The sequence below is a fragment of the Bombus vancouverensis genome, chromosome 7 (assembly GCF_051014615.1).
Source record: "Bombus vancouverensis nearcticus chromosome 7, iyBomVanc1_principal, whole genome shotgun sequence".
Classification (NCBI taxonomy): Eukaryota; Metazoa; Arthropoda; class Insecta; order Hymenoptera; family Apidae; genus Bombus; species Bombus vancouverensis.
This window is the reverse complement of record NC_134917.1, coordinates 5,926,940-5,952,215: the sequence shown is the minus strand read 5'-3', so window position 1 is coordinate 5,952,215 and position 25,276 is coordinate 5,926,940. Positions and strand designations below refer to the sequence as shown.

Sequence of the window (25,276 nt, the reverse complement as noted above, 5' to 3'; positions counted from 1 at the left end):
CCCCGAGACACAAGAACGAAAGACGCCTCTTTCGGTCTTCTCGTGCGGCTCGAGCGAACCAAAAAGAGAAACGAAAATAAAGAAAGAAAAAGAAAAGAAGGCGGAGATGGAGGAAAGATCGAAGAGAAAGAGAAAGGGCAAGAAAAAAAAGTGGGCCCTACGCAGTTGTGCTTTTCAGCATGTGCTGAGAACGTGGACGAGCTGGAACCACGAGGCGCCAGATATCCTGTAATTTGTCTTTCAACGAATCACTTTCGACGACCGACCGGCACGACGATTTTTGTGCAGCGTATAAATTATTATATTCACGCGCAATCTGGAGATTAGCCACTGTCGTTCGCGGTCCCCTACGTGATTCGTTCAGGAATTAAATTAGTTATGAGTAATATCGATTAAAAGTGTAAAATATTGATTTGTGAATATATAATATAGACAAGTAATGAACAAGACTTGAATGTTCAAATATTCCATAAAAAAGATCTAGCTTTTATTTTACAATATTCCAGTTTTAATATATTCCTCGATAAAAAAAGATTCTTCACTTTATAGTGTCCTAATTTTGCATATTTTCTTGGAGAAATCAAGGTTAAACTAAAATATCTTTCTAATAGTAAAATATTTTAGTTTAACCTTCACCATTTTTCTAGATAAGAACTAAATGTCAAAAAGAAGTATTTGAGTAAGAATATAACTTTTACTGTCAACCCAGTCCATATTCGTCGAAATTAAGACATCTGACTGACTAATTTATTCCTTAATTTCAAAACCAAACAAGCTTACAAAAGTACCATAAAAATTGATGACGCGTCGCTCAAAGAAGCGAGTCTTTTGAATCGGTTTCAAAGACACCGCCTCCGCACTTACACCCTTTTTTTCTTTCCATATACGCACAGACAGTTCAAATAGCCGCACACTAATTTAATCTACGAGTTTGGCATTGAAGTTCAAGTCAAATTGGAACTGGCTCAGAAATCATTCTAACATGCGTTAAATCATTGTAAACGTTTCCTTGATTATATTATTCGGATCTTACCGTCAGAGATATCAATAGAGAGAACAGGAAAGCTTTATCCATCTTGGACAATATTTTTCTTGCGGTTCACGCTCCACGTATCATCTTCTTTTCCACGTAACCTTCTTTTCGTTAATTTTCTTCGTAACGAGTTTCGAAATGATTTCGCGAACAATTCTTTGTCATTTTTCGAGTACTCCAATAGTTTTGCACCACACCACGATATTTCGATTCAGTTTTTGTTTCTTCGAATGTCATCGAAATCACAGTAATCACAGTAATTACGTTTCACTCGTACACGCTTTTGTTCGTTTGCACCATCCAACCGTTTATTACGATAATTTACAAGATGTACGTTTTCTTTCGTTCTGTTTTCATATCTTTGAACAAAATTAGATAATGAATGGTTATTACTAATTTTTTGCTACCTTTATGCTATTTTGCCACATTGTACAGAAAAAAATCAAGATCATTACGTGTAATTAGGGATAATACAAAAATTGTCGATACCTGATCTTTGTTTCGTAAAAATAGAATTCAAATTATCTCATTGAAATTCAAACACGTTACTTGCGCGTTGAAAGAACAAACAGTCCCAGCTGTATTCCTAAATGGTAAAACTATACTGCAAAGGAACGTTATAAAATACTTAGGAATGCATCTGGATAGCAAACTAACATGGTAATATCTTATTTCAAACAAAAGTCGAATAAACCGAAATCAAAAGAAGAAACAAGAGCTATATTGCAAAACTAAGTACAGAAATTTGTAGAACAATAATAAAATCAATATAAAAATATCACTTTCGTATCGTTCTCTGGAGTACAGCAATAAATACGTATTAAAAGAATCGGGACACATACATATTTTTATTGTATTCAATTACACATTTCAATTGTATTTTATAAAACAAATGGCAAATTATATCTAGAGAAATAGAATTATGTATCTTCTATCCTATACCAAAATAATGTGTTAGTTTTGGCATTATAAAGAATTATAACCGCCAGCATCATAATTCATCCTTAATCAAGAATCTCAATATTTCTACTTTTCCCTCTATATTACGTTTCTGTGCTCTTTCTTACGCCTATTGGGTACCTCTGGCGTCAGCAATTTTCCATGCAACTTTTCCACCGATTTATGGTACGCGGATATTATTTATTGTTTCTTGCGTTACCATGTATCCGAGAGGCACGCAGGAATTTCCCCGCTGATATCTAAATTGTGATCAACGCGACCGCGCGAGTCACGGATAGAAGGATAGCAGGGATAAGGAAATTATTTACACGGGAACGGTTGTGGCGCGGCCAGATAGAAAGAGGCATGATACACTTGATCTATAGTTTGCTCGTAATTACATCGGTCAAACCAATAAATCGGTGAACTTTTTCGATTTTTCGTCGTTCCGGTTTTCTCGCTACACTTTCCTCCATGAACGAACAAGACAGGTTTTGTTCCTCTTGTAATTGTTTAATTAAACTGCGTGTTGACAAGATTGATCAATACGTTCGACGCAAAATTGCAAGCCACTTTCAACGTTCAGGGTACATACGTGACCTGCTCGTTTCAGCCAGATATTTTTTAAATGAAAAATTTGAAAAATAATTATTTGATTCTATTAATGATTTCTCTATTTCGTAGGAGAATTAGAACCATTTGATTGGATTAAATAGAGGAAAAAATGACATGATTGTTACAGAGCTCGTTACGTATTACATATTACATTAATGAGAATAATTAGATGTGTAACGTGAACGTGCATGGTTTGATGATGATTCAGGTTGACGCATGCTAATGTCGAATGCGTGTAACACGAACGGCAAAAAGTTTGGAACCGTTCATCGAGAAAGCGGAACGATAAAGTATTCCGTTGGAAATCGCTGGACTATTTTTAGGATTGTTTTAAGAAAGGCGCCGTTTCTGTCGTTTGTAGAATGAACGCATTTCAACCGAAAAAATATATTCGGCGTTTGAACAATATTTTAATGGCACCGAAGGTGGGTGGAGGATCGCCTACTATTTTTAAGTCGTGTCCTCGATTTCCGGACGATGATGCAGCCTGCACTATCAGCGAATTGCCGTTTCCCATTTCAAGACGATCGAGACTTTTTCTTTCCAAAACTTTTATGTCCAAGAAAAATGGGGAATAAATTATCATAAATTTTTCAGAAATTTTAAGTTGTAAAATTTGTACGAGGGAGTACGAGGAATTTGCAAGCAACGAAGTACAAAATACTCTAAAATAACGATATAAGAAGAAATTCATTAATTTTGCAATACTTGCATCACTTAAAATTATACGTCTGTTTTAACTCGAGTAATTTTCTACTTCACTTGTTCTACAATATTTAATTCGTTAAACTTTAGCCATTTCTGATTCTTTTCTGAAGATAATTAGATTGATCTGAAAAATTATAGTATCATATAAGTAATATTATTGTAATTTAAATATTCTTAAACAAACTGCTATAATATTTTTATTAGAAGAAACTGATTAAAACAGCAAAATCAACAATATATGTACATAATTTAACTCACAAGAAAACTAGACCATAAAACTACAAATATTAGAAAAAAAGTCGATTAAAACGATCTCCAATAAAAAAATTCTAAGATAAAAAGTCCCATTTACATCAATATCTTTATATCTCAAGTACACCATCCACAACTCGAAAACTCGATTCCGCCTAATAAAAATTTTATTGAAACCAACTCGCGAGTACTCCTGACGCACACACGTACGACACACAAATAACACTTCACCGATGGCCAAAGAGCTCCGATTCGACGCACGATCAAGATACATATTTTGCATCGTGAGAAACGAGTTATGATGCGACACGAAGGAAATTGGATATTAAAGAAGCCTTCGAGTCCCTGTACGTATACGCACGCACATAATGCCTTCATGCTCCAGTTGTTAGTGAGCGTTAGACGGGAATCGATATTAGTCGTGCGTCGACCTGTCGAACGTAATCGTTCTCCTACATAGAATTATCCGTTGAAAGCGTGCCGCGCGTGGAAAATTATTTTTCTACCGGTTCAAACATTCCATCGGTCTCTTTCGTTTTGAATTACATACACCACTGCTCATAAGTATCCGGACAATTTGGTCATGATAGTAACAGCACCCATTTTATCGAAGTCTACATATTAATAACGAATATATAGTAAAAATATGCAAATTGTATTAAAGTGTGCAAATTAATGGTCAATTAATCATTAGAAACAACACTTACTGTCTTTTTATGGACTCGCCAGGCTGTAAATCTAAATTGATTATTAAAAAACATAGCTATAATATATTTTACCAGTTATATATTATTGCACACAGTGATTCGTGAAAGTATTCGAACACTTACCATACAAAGCTTTTATGAATATATTATGCATGTTATTTAATGATTTTGAAATTCCATTAACACTGTATCGAGGCACAAGTATCGCGATTATATTGGTAAAATTTAAAACTAATTCGAAAATGTATCATAGGTTACAGTAGATCTATTGCAAGCATACACTTCGCAAAAATCATCAAAGTATTTGAACAGTCAATTTAATTTCATCCTTAATTATATTATATCTGTATACTAATTTTGCACGAACTGCGAGCTTCTAATAAATATATTGTTACCTCTATATAGTTAGTTATACTCTATATAGTTCAAAATTTTACCAACATAATCACGATAGTCTTCTTATTACAGTGCTGATGCAATCCGAAAAATGTGTCATATGACGCACTTACTATGTTCACAAAAATTTTCAGTGATAAGTGTTCGAATACTTTCATTGTCATCGTATGACGATTATACAGAACAAAATCATTGCATCTTAATTTATCCATAAAATCTCATAACTAAACTACATCTTGTCGAAAATAAACAAGAGTCTGGATACTTTCGAGTGATCGTGTATATCGCACGCTGAAAAGTTAAACGCCGCTGCAACAACGTGGCAGCACGAGATTTTTCCCGGCTGGCGCCATACATCGATGGTTCCAGTAGATCGATCTCAATTACACCTGGTTTACATTATCTCTGTTTTAATCTATTGTTTATCCGGCACGTTTCCCGCCACGCTGCTGTGTCGCTGCCACGGCATCAAGCGGTGAAATTTATGGGTCCAGTCGAGAGCAAAAGGGATTAGTTTATGTTTATTTTGCGGAATTGAAATGGCGCGGAATGTGGGGCCAATGGGTACGCAACACGTGGAATTTATGAAGCAAGAGGAAAATAAGGAGACGGAATTATTGCAGGTGTAATTATGTACAATCGGTAGATACGCTTACGTTTTTCTTTTTTTCGCGGCGACCACGAAAAAATTGAATTGATCGAGTAGCAGATTACGTGGGTTATAATTTCAGCCATTTATATCGTAAACACGAGTTTAATCGGTTAGTAGAGATAGAAAAGTTATGAGCTCGATCCATAAATGTAAGATTCTTTTCTCGTGAAAGATTATTTTATGTATTTTATACTTGTTCGTTTTCGTGTTGCTGTATCTTATCCATTGATGAAATTAATTCATGGTTGTATATCTGTTTTGAAATCATTCATTCACCGTGTAGATCATATTGACGCTAGGAAATATAAATTGCCGTGGTATAATAAAAAATAAGAAATGTCGACCGGAAAGTTGTTAAACAAATTTGTAAGTGAGAACAGTTTAAATGAACACTCGCGTGGTACTTTGTTTACGTCCAGCATTGTTTAATATTTACTTATATGTATATTATTATACATTTATGTACAATATTGGTTAACACTTGTGAAGTGTTACACTGTGTTTGTAATATTCATACGGAATGTTTAACGAGTCGGAAAACACGCTTTGTTGATTTTGCAACTAGTCATTCAGTGATCTTGGTGTAATTAAACTATTAGCTGATTATTTAAGTGGCGATGTATGCGTGCATTAATTACGGACTATTACCAGCTAAATATCGTACGTTAAGTGCGCTGTAAGTACACGATAAGTAGCCGCGTTGCGGATGAATATGAATTATGGGTTATGCATGTATTCGGTAGCTGTATCTATATGTCGTTCGAATGAAATGGCGCCACAGAATACGTTAATGGCGCAATATTTCAGAAAACGAGCCGAGTATCGATCAAACGATGTCGTAATACGAAGACAAAATATTTAATTAAACGGAAAGTTTCCGCATTTTCGATGAGATGTTCGATGGTTATAACGTGCTACAGTTGATTAGCAATTCAAAAGTAATTATGTATTTTCATTAATTTGATAGTAGATTTTTCTGTTCATCTTGGCAACATGTAGTTTAAAAGATTTCATAAGCAATTTGAAAATATTTCTTTAATAATGCAAAAATTTTATGATTAAAACAACAGAAATTAAATAATTACGTTTAAGAATACTCACATTCGATTGCTATGTATTTAGATTGTTATAAAGTCATGACTGAAAGAATAAAGAATTCAAAACTTATGTAGAACTCAGCGTCTCTAAAATTGTTTCACGTCCAAATACGAAGCTCCTGTGAAACCTGATTGTAACATATCAATCTTGTAAATATAATATAACAGTATTTAACGCGATGAAAATGCAAAAGCTTTCCATTTAATCTAATAATAATGATTCTTCAACGATACTTCTTCAAATTATTAAAATAATTTATAATTTTCAAATAAATTATTCCATTAGTTTGTCTTCTAATTATGTTATTATATCGTGTAATATATTTTGATGAATAACAAGATTAATTCATATAATCATCATTAAACTAGAATCTACGTGTTAATTACATTACAAAGTGGTGTAGAGCCTCGTCAAACAGCTTCTACTCTTCATTACGCTGTCTATTTTTTCATGACCGATGTTTATGAGACCGCGTTACTTTATTACAGCGAAAACACACCAGAAAGAATAGCACCATTCCAATGGATCTAAGTAAGTAAGTACTTACGCAAGTGTCGGTATAACGCGAAGCACCGTTTATTTTTACGATTATCGACCCACTGGGATCGTGAACTATTAATACACGTTTGTGAAAAGACAGATCGGGGGTAAACCGATTTTCTAGAGAGCAAAATACTCATGTAACAGATACTGGGTCTTCTTCGTGATATTTGATAGCTACTTGCTTGCGTTTTCGAGATGGTGGATAAATTATGGATTTTATAACAGACTTTAGCTGCAGATTCAATTTAAGAGCATACTTAAATATTTTTCTTTTAATTTTCTTCTAAACTTATCGTGATTAGAAGAGTTGTCAAAATAGGGTAGTTTCTATCAATCTTAAATTCTTCTTCTTTTTTGTTTTGAATTACGGATAAAACTACATGGTATATTTGTAAAGAGTGTAATTATTTAGACATTAGAAAGGTAGGATCGTTAAATTAAACTAGAGTAAGGGGAAGATAGTTATGTAATTACGTTATTAATAAGTATGCTCAAAGTAGTTAACCCGCTATAACGTGATGTAATTTAACACATTGTGTACGGGAGGCGATCATCTCCGTCATTGTATATCCAAACGTTGTTACTGTACTAAATACCATACTTGAAGGCATCATCTAATATTTATGCAAGTTCCATCGCAATGAGATCGAATGAAAAGTAAGCAAAGAAATTGATTTTTCAACAAATACATGCATAACACAGAAGTTTTATTGAAAATACTTAAGATTATTTAAACTTCAAAAATGTAACTCTGTATTAAAAGTTACTTAGATATTTACCCAAATCTTACTAGACAATAGATATTTATGCAAATTCATATTTTCATGAATGTGAATAAAAATGCAGATTCATTTTACTCTTTAAATTATTACTTACTCTTACTTCTTGTGTATTCTTGCATATTTTAACTTATTTATATTAATGCATAAACATCCGTGGTCTAATCTTTCTATTAACAAGCAGTCAATTTATGATAATTATTACTCCTTCAGTGATTAGTGAGGAATGATAATTAATTATAATCTTTCCATACGTAAGTAAGTGAGAGTTGGGTTATAGTGGGTTGGAGAATGTTAGTAATTACATTTTACCGTGATAACGTAATGCCTTCCGGGACGTGAGAACGAAATTCACGTGCGAAGAGGGGCACAAAGTCAAGGCCGCTTGCATTCGTCCACGAAAATAGCTGTGGAAGCCGTCAAAGGGACCGTAAATTTAGATTTGTGTGGCACAAAGTGCTTTAAGCTGTACCGTGTATGTTGTGATAGAAAAAGAATCTCGTGGTGCCGTGACGGCGCGGAGGAAAAAAGATTATAGCTGTCTGGCAGAAGCAAGGAGGTTCACGTCATAGTTTAGCGGACGCGGAATTCTCTGTCACGTTTCTTTCGGCCTGGCACGCTTTTCAGGAACATATTTGACTCTTTAATGGCTCACGTTCATTGACACATCCTTTACATATCTTAATCTTGTTCGTTCAATTTGTCAACGATGTTCCTCGACAATAAAATATAATTCTTAGCGACCAGAAATATAAAAACCAACTTGTTACAGGAATCCGATTACCTTTGAACTTTAAACGGTACCCGTAGAATTCGATTCGGGTGACAAGTTGGCTAGCCGATACGAAAAAAATCGTGTCGAGCATGTACTAACATAGAATCTGGTACAACCCCACAACCCCAATGTAAAAAAAGATCGAATACAAGAGATCAATCTGTTAGGTCGATCTTAAAATTCCTATGGAACGTCTAGCATGAATGAAATAGTCAGGAAAACACTAAGCCTCAGTTGCATCAAATTCCTCATAGAACAAGATATGATATTATATTCTTTATAAAACAACTATAAAAAGAGATCGTTATCAACACAAAACACAAAGTATCACCTGCATCGAATTGTTTCTCAGTCGAGCGAATTTATACAAACAGATGAAGAATAAAAATTTTGTCCAGGATTTAAACCAATTTTAACCACTTAATTATTTCATACTCGTGTTTTTTATTTTCATACGACACTCTTTCAAATTATTCCCGCCGAAAAGTTCACGAAAAATTTAACGACGTGCAGTACGATGTACGGAGTTCACGATGCGCACTGATCGGTTGCTCGATCTTTGAGAAAATGAGAAGCTGCAGCCACGGTAGCGTGCTGCATGTTACAGAATACCGAGAGACGAGTTTCTCTGTCGTGCTTTACAGAGGTGTCGTGCCGAACTGACGGCTCCCGTCGGTGGAGGATCGACTTTATACAGCGGTGTGTCTCGCGCTGCTCTATGAACGCAGCTTTAGGGGGCCTCCACCTTTGTCTGTCACCTGACCACACCACGCTTCCGATCGCATCTCTTTTCGATCCTTCCGTTTGCCTCTTCTTTCGCGCCTTTTTCTTCTTTTTTCGCCCTTTTTCTTCCTCTTACGTTTCTGAATCACTATGCTTTATCGGAATTCAATTAAGAGCTATGTAACACGGATCGAAACGGTAGAGGAAATCGGCGAATTATTAAGCGGAATGGAATTTTGAGAGCTTGACTCATGGAGTTTTTTAAAAGCGTATAATAGCAGTTGAGAACGAAGCCTTTTAGCCCGAACGATTTTCTACTGTTTTTTATTTGAATCACGGGTTTACTATGTATTTTTATTCTCTTTTTTTAGATCCTCTTTTTTAGATTTAGCAAAGCTTGGTTATAACGTAACTGGCGTGTTAGTTTCCAATAGTTTAACGACCTATGTACTAAAGATTGACGACCTACACACCAAAATTGAAGATAATAAATTAAAAACAAACAGCTTAAATGCAGAACTGACAGATTAGCTTTAATCAGCTCATCCTATAGTGACAAGATGCAAACGAGAACAGAAAGAAAACAGCGTTGTCCTCTTTCGCATGTACCTTTTCTCGATAATGGATTTTTAACGCTGGGGAGCGACTGGATGCAGCTCATCGGGAGTAAAAGTAGCAGAGAATTAGGTGGTCCTTATAATGGTTGTTTATCGCGAAAGAAGCTTACACGAAGATATAGTCGGTTTAACCGGCTTGTTTGTTGTGTCGCGATGACTTTTTTGTAAACTCTTCTGACTAGGTGGTAACCGGAGGGTTAACTAATTTTAGTTCCATAATCCACGACCCACTAAAACGCGTGCATCGCTGAAACCAAATACCGAAAGATCCTGCCACATCTTAGTCAATTATCGGACCTCGAATTTCGCTTTGTCAATTTATCCGCGTACTATGCAACATACGTTTAAAAAATTAGTTACCTGTATATTATCAATATATTATCACAATATATATTACAATATATATTATCAATATATAGTATATTATCTATAATCAATTAAGATGTGTTGCTTCTAAGGAGATTTTGTTTAAAGTTTAAATTAAGACTTCTGGGAATATTTAAAATGAAAGTAGTTTAATTTTGCAAAGTCATAAAATAACTTTAGACTTCTCATTGAATAAGTAAACAAGTTCATTGATTGTTTGGATAATATCGATTGCATATCTCGAACTTCATTTTAATCTAATTACATTTTTATTTCATTCAAATATCCATTAATTAATACGAACAGATATTATAGATCACTTCCATGGTAAATATTCTTTCAACAGTTTTTATAGTAATCTTACTGTTCACCAACAATTTTATTTTTATAATATCTATCAATTATAAGAGAATTCTTAATATGAACGATAAATATCGTCTTGAGTTTAATACACGCCTACTACGTTCGTTTTTACATCGACGTCGTTCATTTCAGTGACATCGAAAATCGGCTCTACAAATATCGTTCAATAATATCGAAAACCGATGTCACCGCGTCTAGTAATTCTAATGCCGGGTTCTAATGCATCGCGCGAAACGGAGAAACGACGATTCGATGCAACGTGGTTAGTTCCCTCGCTCTCTGAAGGAAAAAGGGAGCATACCGAGCAACCGGTCGTAAGAAAAGATCGCGTTGATACAAAACATGGATATAACGCGTAATCGTAGTTATAGACCAGTCCGTGAATAACGTTAAATATTTAAGTATATTATCGATTGTATCGGTATCATCCCTCGAACCGGTGCTTTGTGATCTCGCCCGTGGCGAATCGACCGATTCGATAGTTTGTTCTTCCATCGAAAAATAGGCAGTGCCCCACTTTCTTGGTTAAATTCGTTTCTACTTTGTTTTTATATTGTGATAGAATGTTACAATATTTGGTTAGAATTACGCGTTAAGCAGAAGTCTAGTTTCTTATTTGAATAATGGCTTTAGATTATTTTCACATAAGAGGTATTATTTTTAACGGTACAATGTTTACATAAATTTTACTGTTCACTCCGTTTTAATTTCATATAATTTCTGCAAACTATCATCCTTTTTTAAAATTGAATTGCATAAAAACTGCGTCAAGCTCGTGGAATTTTTAGTATAATAAGATATTAAAATTAATTTGGAAGATGAGATAAGAATAAACGTTAACGATAAAATTAAAAGAACAGTTATTAAATCCTAACGAGCGCGCGCTCGTCTCGTGATTTTTATTACGCTAATGAATATCTACATCGAAAACAATATTTGCCACGCGAACGACACATTTCTTGTGCACAGCGTCACACATCGTAACACGATACTAATATGAAATATGACGCTAATATTTCACACTACTCAAACTCACATACGCACATCGGAATTGCGCCTCCTTGTATTGTGACACTTCCACCTATAGTGCAATATACATGTAATAATAATAGCATCACAATGGCTTTTATATGTCGGATCCTCTATTACCTAACCTTCACGAAATTTACGGGTTGCAGTATGCCACGAGTGTATACTTTGCAGACTAATGCAACACTGTTTGGCCGTCGCGAAATGTCCAGACCTCCAGTGTTCTGTTTCTCTTGAATAATTTATTACCTAATCGAGCCTACTATACTGAAATATATCATCACGAGTGTTTGTACCGTATTTCGAGTGGCTGATATCGATGTATCATCCTTCACAATGTTTCCGTTGAGCGTTTTATGTCAGCGTTCCCAAGATGTGCCATTTCGATTGACCACAGCCAAAATAGGCCATAAAGAAGCCACTAATAAAATCGAATATCCCCATAAAATCCATAAACAACTCCTACCGCCAATCATGATCTCAAGCAAGAAATAGTAGGATTGGCACATGAATGAAGGAGATTTATAAACAAAAGAATATAGTGATCATAGAAGAAAAACATAATAAATACTTTTTTATTGATTTGTTATTGCAGTGTCATGAGTAATGGTATGAGTAGAAAAGTAGTATTTTATTATGATGTAGTTGAAAATGAAAACAATTTGTGCTCTAAAGCTAGAAGTAGGTAGCCGATCTTTATGGAAATTTATATTTCAAGTAGAGATTTAGTTTACTTATTAAAAGTTGTAACGAATACTCTACTATATATATTCTATACATTCTGTACGTTCTATTGTAAATTCATAAAAATCCGCAGTGTAACTATGTCTTCTAAAAATAGTTCATAAGTTAATGTTTTGTAAAAGGCCAAAGATATAACAACTATTAAGATAGGCAATATATTTAAAACTATAAAGATTATGAACCATTTTTAGAACCATTTTTTAAAGAACATACATTTTTAGTTGCAAGCTCCAATAAGACAATTCTGTTAATATCAGATTTATTAACAATTATACATATCAAATTATGAAGTTACGGTTTAAAATACATATTACATTATAAAATAGCTCTGTCATAAAGAATACACCGGAAACTTATCCTGTTTTCCTTCTATAGTCTTCAAATTAATCAAACCAATTCGAATTCGCTAAAAACCATCACGTCACGTTTTATCCATGTCCAACATGAAACGGTCGATATTATTGACGTTGGATCAATTACTCTCTAATTCGCTACGAAATTATGATACATGGATCAATGGGTCTGCTTATTACGTATCTGTTCCAGTTCTCGGCTGGATAGCTGATAATCAGGTAGCTGTCGATCTAACTCGCTTTAATTCGACAAAATTCAAATCGTAAAATCAACGCAACCAGACCTCGTCCTGTTTCTGCTCGATGGATTAGTCTACGCGTCGTCGGATCCGAGCTGAAGGATCGGTAATTAGCGATTTCTCAGTGGTGCCGATCTAATTTTCCAGCGAACAAATTATCGAGTGGCGCGTAGATAGAATTAGCCGCGTCGGTCTGGTTGATATCGCTAAATTGCTGCATTCCTACGAGACGTCCGGAGTGCATCTCCCTCGTTATATCATCATCGTTCATCAGCCTCTGGTCTACGCGGCGCGCCGTATATGTATAAATATATATATCGCATTTGGATCATCCTCTTGATCACTAGACGCAGGGTTAAGACGCATTTCGGAACAAATTTTGGTTAACCTATATGGTAATACCTTTCGAAGATTTATTTCGTAAAATTATCTGGCGCGTAAGTAAAAGTGACGAAATATTAGGATCTTCTTGTAGAGATCCCAAGGAGTTGTCATGTACCTGTATAAATTCAATGTGGCTTCTTACAGGAAGCCTGTTTTAAAAGTCGCTACGTTGTCAATTAATGTTATATTACTAAAATTATCTTTGTACTTCATTTTACAGACAAACATGCTTTTTATCCCCTACAATATTTAAAAACTATTATATCTTTAACTTCCATAAAACTTCGTCAACTTATCGATTAGTTTTAAAAGTATTATCTTAATTTTTAATCGTGTAATCCTATTAGCATTCTCCTACATAGTTTTGAAAATATACATAAAGAAATCACTAATTCAATTTATTTTAATTTATTTTAATCTAGCAATAGATGAAAACGATATTTTGTAGATCATAATCTAATCTTAGATGTATTTCCGTTATATCGTTTATTACACTGTAAGTTTCAGAATTCTATAGACCGAGGTGCAACATGCATCAAGATCTTTCTTCATCCAATAAAGAGTATAAAAAAGAATATAAAGATGTAGAAAGTATAGTGGGCAATGGAAAAAGCATAAAAAGTGATAAAACTGAAAAGACAGCAATAATACTCGTACCAAGATAATGAAGCAAAACGACGTATAGGTGCTATGAATGATGATCAGATACAAATTTAGCTGCCTGAAACTCAACGAGATGGAAGGCCAGCAAAAAATGAATCTTAGGTAGAAGAAAATTAAAGTAGGACTTGATGCAATAAGAAAATCAGATGAGATCAAAATCAGATTCGCCTTGATGACATTCGCGATTAACGCGGTTCTTGTAGCAAATAACGTGAACGGAATGGCGTTTCTATAGAAAGCATTTCAAACATCGAACGACATAAATGAAATATTTGTCCGTTTTTTTATCGATAAAAGGGTTTACAGTATTAAGTGCATAAGGTAATAACGACTCTTGGAAAAGATAAGTGAAACAAAACATAGATACTATTTATGAAAATCGCACACATTTTCTTTAGATTTATTCCATGTCTCTCGACGATGGAACGAGATATGCTATTACGCGCAGTATCTATACGTTATGTGTTTTACGCATCCAATATTTTCTATATCATACTCTATCCGAATTGATTGCACTTAGGAAATCGTATTTTCGACATATTTATGTTTTGCAGATTTTATATCACATATGTTGGTCAAAAATAGCAAACCGCTCATTTATTTTCTGCTTTCTCTCCCTCTCCCTCTCTCTCTCTCCCTCTCCACCCCTCTCTCTCTCTCTCTCTCTCTCTCTCGGAATATTAATACGCGCTTTACCTAACTAGTTTTTAATTCTAGTTTGTTTATCGGGGCGGCTTAATGACTGTGTTAAAAGAAGCTGCTGGATACCTACAAGTTGGATACAAGCAATACAACTTTATGGGAATCGAAATATGTACTTATGATTACGAACATGTGTTCAACTTGTCCTTTAACACTTAATGATTCTAGTAATAGTCTAATGGTAACATACTTATTCGATAATTGTAAGGTACTACGTGAAAAGTTTGGAAAAAATTGAATCCGGAAAAAGTTGATGTGTTTAGAGAAAGTACAGCACATTGTATTACACATAAGTTGTCATAAGAGAAAATCTGTGAATAAAATAAAAAATAATCTACAATATTTAATAGTTGTTTTCTCATTAAACTCAAGTTTCATTTATCCATTAATTATTAATCTCAATCATAAATTATAATGATTAATCATTAATATCCTCTTATTCTGCTAGTCACTCTATTATTTTATTAATTATTTTATTGCTCCATTAATCACGATATTTGTGTCACGATATTTTTAACCGAGCAAATTTCTTCCTGCTCGAAAATAATTGCTAAATCGCATTAAAACAGTTGGATATAATTATAGCATAGTAAACCTAGTAGCTACCTGCTTTTTTATCATCTCGACAGGGGCAGTGTCGTTGACTCGATGACACGATCCATTTGGATCATTAATGTTACGTCACAATTGTTCCACTGAAGCGAGAACGACCGATTGATTTACACGTTGAATAACGAACGAAACAGGAGCGAGCTGTGCTCCACGTCGATCACGAAATATTGCTTCCATCCTACCGTATCTAAATGTCGAATCGTCATTCAAAACATTCGTAATAATTTAAATACGTCAATATTGCATTAACCAAGACTCGAGAGATCCCTGATAACGAAGTCATGTCTCGTAAGATAAATATTTTAAATTATCCTGAACACGACGTTGAACGTGCAAAATATTAGCAGACAATCTTCCTTTCGCTAACAAACTTTTAGTTAATAAATTAACTTTCCATTTTGACACTAAATTGTCTCAACCGCTATTAACTATCCGACATTTTGTAGTCAAGTTGAATGCTAATAATTAACATTTTATATCCATCGTCTTCGTTTCTTCCAGAAATTCTTCAAGATTGCGCGCCGGTGACTGTTTACCGATAAGCAGTGATAACGCGTGTAATTTATTATGTTGTAAATTAGTGTAATGACGGAGGTTCCATTAATAGAATAAGCTAGGCGCCATCTTTTAAACAAGACGATTTGACGATTCTCGCAGAAGCTTTCATTATGCAATTCATGTTTGCTCCTTGCTCTTTACTATAATCCACCGCACTGTAATGACTATACCGACTGGTATATTTAAAAAGAAACACATTCTTTGGGATCCATGCTTGTACGACCTCTTTTCCTCATTAGAAAGAGCAAAATACGGTGTCGGAATGTATTCTTTATACTCTGCACATCGTTGCACATTTAAATTTCTCATGACTGCATAAAATTTGCAATCCAATGTTTATAAAGAAAAAAATTATTGCGATTGGATTTATCCATAATTTTTTGATTAAAATACATCTTATCGAAAGCAAATGTTGAAATGTTCGGCTACTTTCGGACAGTAGTGTCACTTTGTATAAATTTACTCGTCTGTCAAAGAAGTAACACGTGCATCATCACCCAGCATCATATACCTTGAGGGACACTCAATTCGTTTTAATCGTAACTACCGTTCGCGAGATAGCTATCTCGAAATCAGGCAATTTTTTTGGACATCGAGATTAGCAGCTTCAATTTCTACGATGAATCCGGTAGATCGACATAAACTGCAACCGCGTACGTATCATTCAGAAGCCCAGATTGCAGTAATTGCTCGCAATTTACCTTGCAAATCGCATAAATAGTTTCTTTGTGCCGGCGAGCCGTACAACTTTTATCAGCGTAACGCGCTTAGAAATATCTTGACGCGATGCAGCATCCGTGGTTGCTCCAATTTTTCTAAGATTCGCTGACTGTTATTTATTAACGCGTGGAAATAAACGGGCAATTCATACGCGTTAATAACATCCCAGGCATAATTCATCGCTAAAATCCGCTCTACCAACGGCTCAATCGGTGCTACGGCGGTTTAATATTAGGCGATGACCTAAACATCTAAGGTATTTTCAATGCGACACGACCAAGCTACGTGGAACAACGTCAATCATCTTTGTGCAAGAAAATTTCCGTGCTTGAATGTCACTATACTAAATAAACATTATAATCAAATGTGGAAACAGTTAAAAATTACCTTATTTGAGATATAAAATAATAAGTGAAACGATAATCATGTTCACTAGAGTTTGAAAAATACGTGAATGTTGTTTTAGAGTATCGTGGTAAGTGTTGATACCGACAACGTTATAGATTCAGGTAAATACTATTATTAAGTCATTCTTCGTGTTTCACTTGCAGTGTTGTTACTCAGAATAAAATAAAATCTACTTTAAACATCTAAACCACTTCACTATCTCGTCAAATTTTAATAGGTGACTATAATTTAGATTGTTCTGAAAGTATTAATACTGCTTTAGAGTAGCGAACCTTCATAGTTCTCTAGCCTAACTGTAGGAAATAGGGAGCTCAATCTAAACATTTCAGTGGTTTATCAATAATGTGAGAACAGTTTGAATGTTTAAGCAAAACGTTTGCGCCCTGCCATTAATTGAATCCCTTATTATTTCACAATCTTAAATCTACAATCTTTACTTTGAAAGATACTTTTGAAAATAAACTCTTATAACACAAGGCATCATTTGGAAGGGTCTTCTAAATCATTGCGCCTCAGAAATATTCTCCACTCACGAATTACAATAATCAAAAGCCATCAAAATTCAACTCCGTATGCTTTCAACGAGTAAACGAATCACGAAATAAATTATTTCTTAATTTCACAGTGTAAATTTTGTGCACTAAATCTTCTAATCCTCTTAACATTTAATATTTTGCAACCTAAAATTTGGAAATAAGATATTCGAAGTTATTAGATGTTTTACAAATACGGAAAAGACATATTTCTTGTTAATTCCTCAAGAAAATAGCGGATCAACATTAAAGATCAGCGACTTCAAAGATCCCACGACGATTTCTCAAGTCACTTTCCAAAAGTTTTCTTATCGCTTATTTTTCGATCATTTCAAATCAAACATTTCTTTAGAAATATCTGTCGTGATTCGATTTTTATAAAAGCAGCGTTCAACCGGAAAATCAGGACACGTTGTTGGCTTCTCGTCAAAATGAAAAGAATTGACCCGTAACCTGTGCCTATAGAGTTGCGTCACGTCGTCGATCTTTGCAGAAACGGTGGCTCGATCGATCGCATGAAAATTCCTGGAGGCGCTTTCACGTCGAAACCGCATTTTAACGAATATACGATTACCCTGGTTGAACATCACGTCGGGCGTGTGCTACTTTTGTGACGTCGATGCCGAGAGCGCCATTTAGCGTCATTAATAGAGTTGCATCAGCGTCGAGTGCACGGTGATACATCGATAGGAGTGGTTCGGCAAATAGATCGGGGCTGAAGATATATACGTACGCAAGGGAGAGAGAAAGGAACACACCCATCTAAGCTTCGACGTTTCTGCACAATCGTGCTCTGCCTACAGGGTGATCCATGCGAATGTTTTCTATTTCTTATATTGTATTATAACGGTATAAGTAAAGAATTTTTGAAGGTACAGTTGAAGCGTAGGGAATTATAAATATTAATGATTATTTGTCATGATTTTTCATAATTTTTACCAGCAATTGCAATGTGATAATTTTTAAACGAATATCTGCAACATTATGTATTATAATAGTGACTCACAAGAATATTTGTTGAAAAAATATTTAGAGACTGAAGGATAAAATAATGTATAATTGTCTTAGATGGTCAATTTTTCATTACAAGACAGTGTAAGATGTATTCTTTAAAAATATCAGGGACTTTGTTTATAAATAGATATGAGTACAGTAGACTTTATCCTTTATTCTTGTCTGTAGCATTTGTGATATAGTGTCGTTTCACGGTTGTAACTTATTAATCGACAGTTGTTATCCATACGTTTCTAACACGCAGACTTTTATAGCGAAATTTGTCATATGCTTATTACGAATCAAATTTCGCAAGTCGAACCATTATGTCCAATGGACTATGAAAAAATATAATATATATTGCTCTTTAAATTGTACATAAATTATACGCTTGACAAATTATATCGTTGCCCATGCTCCAAGAATTTCAAATAAATCAAAGTAGGATCAAATGCTTTTAAAACGCCTCTACATCGAAGCTCTTTCTCTTTCAAGAACTCTGAATCAATTAGAGTACTAATTCAAATTTTTTGCAATTTCTAAATTGATCGGCACGCCACTTTATTCCAGTTTCCAAGTTCCAAGAATCTTAAAATAAATATATGGATTTTTTCGCCAATCTTGAATACTAAAATAGCTGGTTTCGTAACATCACGTCAAGTTTGACGCCGTAAAAATTTTTATTAAAATAAAGTATAATATTCCCCCATAATTAGGTACTGCAAAACGTTCCTTCTTATCTCGAAAAATTTGCTTCAAACGATATTAAAAAATTGACTATTTTATGACATAATGTTAAATCTAACCCTTTAACAATTTTTATTGAAATGAATTACCAAAAATATCCTGATATCTACCAAATCAATCCTCTTCAATATCGCCTGAAATTTAAATTTGCTTATCATTTTCTGACATTTAGGAAGCTTCGATCGAATCATTTCAGGAATCGTATCACGTAAAAATTATTTCTCAATCGTTAACCAATTGCTACAGGAATAAATTTGTTCGATACATCGCGGAAGGAAAGCAGCAGAGTCAGAAAATCGGGGATCGATCGACATATACATAAATCGTTACCGAGACGGCTGGTAACAGGGGGAGCGGGGAAAGGAACGGGACATTAAGTAAAAACGAAAGCACGCAGTGAAAGCAAACTCGTAGGACCATGTAAAATACACGACTGATAATAATTACAGCGTTGAGTTGTAAAACGTTAATAGGAAACATTAGATATCGTGCCGAATGGAGCGAGATCAAAACAGAAGTCGTGCGTACGTGCCGAATAATTTTCTTGAGTAATTCAGCCTACACCAACAGGTCACGATTGTTTGTTTATTAACAACTTGTATTCATGTTTCACTGTATTAGTGTAATAATACGTTTCATGGCTGCACTTAAAAGAAAATGAGACGATTGTTTCTTCATCCCAGTAGGTGACTGCATCACTGATGTACCATGTTTGTTAGGTAGCTGCTGCTAATGGAATGTGTGATTAGTGGTTGGTATTGTCGGTGAAAATGGAAAATAAGAAAATTAAGAAAATTTAAAAGAGAAAGAATGTGATAATTGTTGGGGAGCACCGTGAGAATTTTTTTTTTTTTTTTTTTAGTGAAGGATTTTCAATGGATTACAAGTATGGTATTATACTAGGAAAAATATTAATTAAAATCTTGTATAACTATTTAAGGAAGAAAGAAAAAATAAGAAAAATAGTCGTAAATCGAAGAAATATTAAATTTTATATTATATTAAAATCATAAATTTTATATTAATCCAATGAAAATTAATATCAACAAAAAATAGTATTAATCAGAATGTTTGAAAAAGAAGAGAGTTAAGAAGAAATATTTGTAAATTAGAAAGATATTAAATTTTAGGTTAGTGAATGTATTAAGTGCATGTAGTTTAGTAAGATTGATATCAAAGATAATATCAAACGTAATTTCGTTTTAAAATTGAGAAACTTAGTATAAAGTTATACCGCGGACTTGTTGCTTTTCTTATTGATCGATGCGAATGTCAAATATTTGTATCTCTCCACTATTCATTCCGAACATTAAAATCTAGATACATGACCGTTAAAGAATCGATCCTTGAATTTCGATCAGCAGCGCCAGCTTCTGTATTACGTTTTCTACTTTCAACCTCCGGTCGTGACAACTATTTGTCTTCATTTATGCTATGTTGCTTATTGATCGTGGCAGAATAAGGTCTCCTTAGTATAAATTCCACCAACTCGATGGTACAATAGGCGCTCTAAATGGAACATTGATTAATACCATTAGGTATTGTAGATCTAGGAAAACCTCTGTGAAAACACAAAGAGAAAGGGAAAAGTGACAAATTTATTTTACGTGCGGTATTACCTTTTGCAATACAAAGATTTTAAAAAATTTGCCATAAAATCTAGATAAACTTAATGGATTTCCTTAATTTTATTATCCAGATATTCAATTAGTATTCAATTATTCAACTTGACAAAAAATAATTTACTTATTTCCACAAACTTATTTATCACGAAAAGATGGTATATAAATAATCGTAAATTTCATGCTAAATTTAGAAAGATAACATTTGTAACACCATCATTCTTTTTATTTTTTAATTTATAGAATTGGTCAATACGGTTTTTGAATGACTCATATGTAAAGATATGATAAAATATTAGATAATTACAATAATCTCAACTCCTTATACCGAGCTCAACATCCTCCTATTTCGCAATTCGAAGATTTCAACAAATTTCACGATAAAATCTAGATAAAATTAACGCGTGCTTTACTTACTATAAATTTTGATGGTAACTCGAAATTAAATAACATACGTAAAAATACGGTGAAGCACAAGATGATTATAATAATCTTCGTTTCCTGCATCAACCTGAACATTCTTCGATTTAATTTACACACCGGAGACCGTGATTTCTTCATCATCAACGATTGTACGGTTAACCAAAGTATTTCTATCACAATGAAACGACTGGAGAATCGTTGAAGCTCGTTTTGAGAAATTACAGGCCGCGATAATTTTAGAGGAATAACCGATAAAAGTTAATGCAACGCCGTGTCTTCCTCGCTTCGATCCTTTGAATGCGGCTGCGTAACCTGTTCTGGAATCATTAGATTCAATCTGGACACACCACGATCCCAGCATGGAAACGGAAGATATCGATTCCCGATAGAAACTTAAGCACATTCTACCTACCATAGTTTCACATTCAACGCATTCCCCGATATTCGATAATTATAACGCAGAATCAATTACAGCGAAATGGTTTTCTATGTCAATAATTCATAGAATGTCTGTTCTTTCGTAAATAATCTAAATAAAAAGTTCATCGAGATTAATAAACGACTCATTACCATTTTATGTTTTTCTTTCTTTCGTTACAGTAAATTATATAGTAGTATATCAGTGTTTTGGTTCTGAATAAAATCAGACTCTCCTTCGGCCTTGGTATTTTCCAACTTGAAACAGAATTTTAAAAATAGAATTGATTGTTTCGTAGAAATATTCTAAAATTATTTAATAACAAAAATAAAACAAACAAAAATAATAAAACAAGAAATTAATGTGATTAAAGATTTTTTTAAATATTAATAGAGACTAATATTTGCTTGAAATCTGGATAAACATTTATTTAATAATTCGCTGTAGTTTGCAAAAATTCTGACTAATTATTTCTATTTGAATCTTGTTTCTGAAACTAAATATTAACCAACGATTTCAGCACTTTCTGACAGTGAAGATTTTTTAAACAAAAGAGGAAGATTATATATATCTACGGATCTACTTATATAGCATCCTTTTTCCCTCTTCTATTTTTATCGATAAAAAGAAAACCAAATGACAATTTGCGCGTTATTAATCTCATCAACGCTGACAAGGGTTACAAGGGGTTATGAAATTAAATGTCTACATATATTCTGCTCATTCTGTATAATACCATTTTTCTATCTAGAGTTAGGTTTTCCAGCAATCAATAAAAATAATCATTCCTTGTCTCCTAGAATATTATTATCTCAGTAACGATCAATTTTCTACTCCATCTACTTATCAATTTCCTCTTTGGATACATTCAAACAGTTTTACCACAACATCCAGAAGAGGATTTTAAATTCTGTATCTCTAATTGCAACCTATTTCCATATTAATCTGTGGCATTCGAGTTTTCTAATCTCTAATCGTAACCCATTCTTGTCTACATATCTGGTTCCGCTGCTGCAAGCATCGTGAACTCACATTCTAATGACAAACAAGATTTTTTCTTTGTATAAACATCATCAAACGATGGTGTCCATTTTTTATGATTGTCCTAATTTATTGCTGGATTTGATGTTATCGGAGCGTGGCTTATGGCTTATGACTTATGAAACAAGTCACGGTAACCAGCATGACGTTAATAGACTTAACCCGTCGCATACGAAAGAAAATCAATTCAATTCAACTATGCTCGATCGTATTCCGTTAATCCGTTTTCTAGTCAATCTAATATACGATTTCCTCATTGTGAACTCCGTCTCTACGTATTTACGCTACCGCCCATAAGCACAGTGACTTACGAAAGTATTTGGATATTTATCGTAGGGAACTTTTGTACGAGTTATGTAAAACATTTTAAAATTTCATTAGCACTTTAATGAGTCACGGTTATCGTGATTACGTTAACTTACACCTAATTTGAGAATTTATATAAAAGTTACAAGACTGTTTAACGTCGAAGTCTTAAAATGATTGAATCATGTTTCTAGCCACATTCTAAAAGTTTATATTTTTATGAAGTATCAACTATCTTATTATTACTTTATTTCTATTATATTTCTTGTCGTTTTATTTGATCCCAATTGTAACAGTGAAGAAACATTCTCCGATCATAACTTTGAAAATATAACGAAAGTATTTATCTTTCGATCGAATTGCAGGAAACTTTCAAATACTTATAGACCATGGTGTGTGTAGATACGTTTGTATCACTTTATCAGTAGCGTTCTATGTCTCCGTGGTCATCGAGTTTTGCGAGAATCCGCAATCTCGCCCGTACATTGTATCTCGAAAAGCGATACAGCCATATGTATATATATATATATATATATATATATATATATATACATGTATATACATATACATATATATATATATACATATATATATATATATACATTTATATATAGTTGGCAGTTTATTGCGCTGGTAACAGATGAGAGTACGGATATCTTGGCCTCTCTCCCGGACGTCGCGAATTTGCAAATGATAAAGGGCAATAAAGCACGGCGAGGAGATACGCCGTGGTCTGATTGTATTCAAAATCGTATTGTGCTCTGCGAAGATTAATGTTATCAATAGTTTATGGATATCTGTTACGCATGTACGTATAGTACATACATGTACGAGCAGGGTGTAGTTTCTTTGCTATGTTGGCTTGGAGAAGGTAGTAGATACATCTTCTTACTGTGGATGATATATGTTTGCGTATTAAATAGGAGTATTTATCTGTCCACAGATAGAAAGGCGGAACATACTTCAACCCTGACCTTTGCACGGCCAATAAAATTGCTAAAATAGTGGAAAATATGATTGTTTATTTCTTTACTAATTAATTTTTCATTGATTAGTTATTTATCAGCGATCTGACTCATACTGTAACAATCGAGCTAATATCAATTAAAAATATAAAAAGAAAGTTCTTTAATTTAAAGATACCTCGCGATATTAGAATATTTTATAAACTCAACATTTATTTGATCTTTCATCAGCCCGCAATTTTACATTAATTTACTTTTACCGAAGCGTTTCATTTTTCAATAACGTCATTCAACTAATCGTACATGTGAAATTTTTGTTGCGAAAATATTCATAAAGTACGCAGGTACGCGTACTTTGGTAAGAACATCGTGATCCCGTGAATACGGCAACCGTATGGCCACGTGATTAATCATCAACGATACCGCAAAAGTCATATGCGAACTGGAACTTCGTAACTTCGCTTTATGGACAGGACGGTGGTTGATTGCGCGGTGCTAATTTCGGCAAACCGCGAAGAACTAAGTGCGAGGATAAATCAGGTATGTATGCACACGTTATCGTATGCCAACGTGATCGTCCAAGTATGTAACTTTTATGTAACTTTGCGGTACATGAGCAGTAACACCTTGAACACAGCCTCGGGCGTTCGATCATTTTACTCTGAAAGAACCGCGTGTTTATGCACCTCTTTGCATTGCCCTCCTTAGCTTAAAATGTTCTATCATCTCAAAACTGGGACAACCCGAATTTTTATCATTTCCTCTATGATATGTTTGTTTTCCTCCGATCAGTGTGAAATATTGGATTGTTTGGAAAAGTTTGTAATGACAGTTGAAGATTAGAGGGAAAAAATAATAGAAAAATGATGGAGATTTATTTAATATATAATAAAGGCATATTTTTTAATAATTTTATTTAGTAATTTTTATCTGTGCAATGAATCACTGATAATATAATTAATGATATAAAAGAATATCAATTACTCGTTTCTGCACTTTGAAATTCGTAAAAACTTTTATTTTCATTCCGTAAATGTATGTATATTAATAATAATATATTAACATACTTATATATATTTATATATTAATTATATTTATATATTAATTTATAATTATTAGATATATAAGTAATTATATACAGGGAGGTTGGTAACTGGTGGTACAAGCGGAAAGTGGGTGATTCTACGCGAAAAAAGAAGTCGAAAATATAGAATAAAAATTTTTCGTTTGAGGCTTTGTTTTCGAGAAAA

At 33.8% G+C, this 25,276-nt stretch overlaps 1 protein-coding gene across 3 annotated transcripts in view; it reads right to left on the bottom strand.

Annotated features, from left to right (window-relative positions):
• Nucleotides 1–9,178, bottom strand: part of LOC117164230 (thrombospondin type-1 domain-containing protein 4) — a 29,966-nt gene extending 20,788 nt beyond the window's left edge. Inside the window, exons 1-2 of one of the 3 annotated variants that reach the window (XM_033347158.2) lie at nt 8,829–9,178; nt 1,034–1,392 (exon numbers count right to left, since the gene is read on the bottom strand). In XM_033347158.2, the coding sequence (XP_033203049.2) occupies nt 1,034–1,075 (42 nt within the window). In that variant the 5' untranslated portion in view covers nt 1,076–1,392; nt 8,829–9,178. Of the gene's footprint in view, nt 1–1,033; nt 1,393–8,506; nt 8,731–8,828 lie in introns of those variants that run through there. The other 2 variants (XM_076619782.1, XM_076619783.1) reach the window with 2 other exon arrangements.
• Between the last annotated feature and the right edge of the window lie 16,098 nt (nt 9,179–25,276).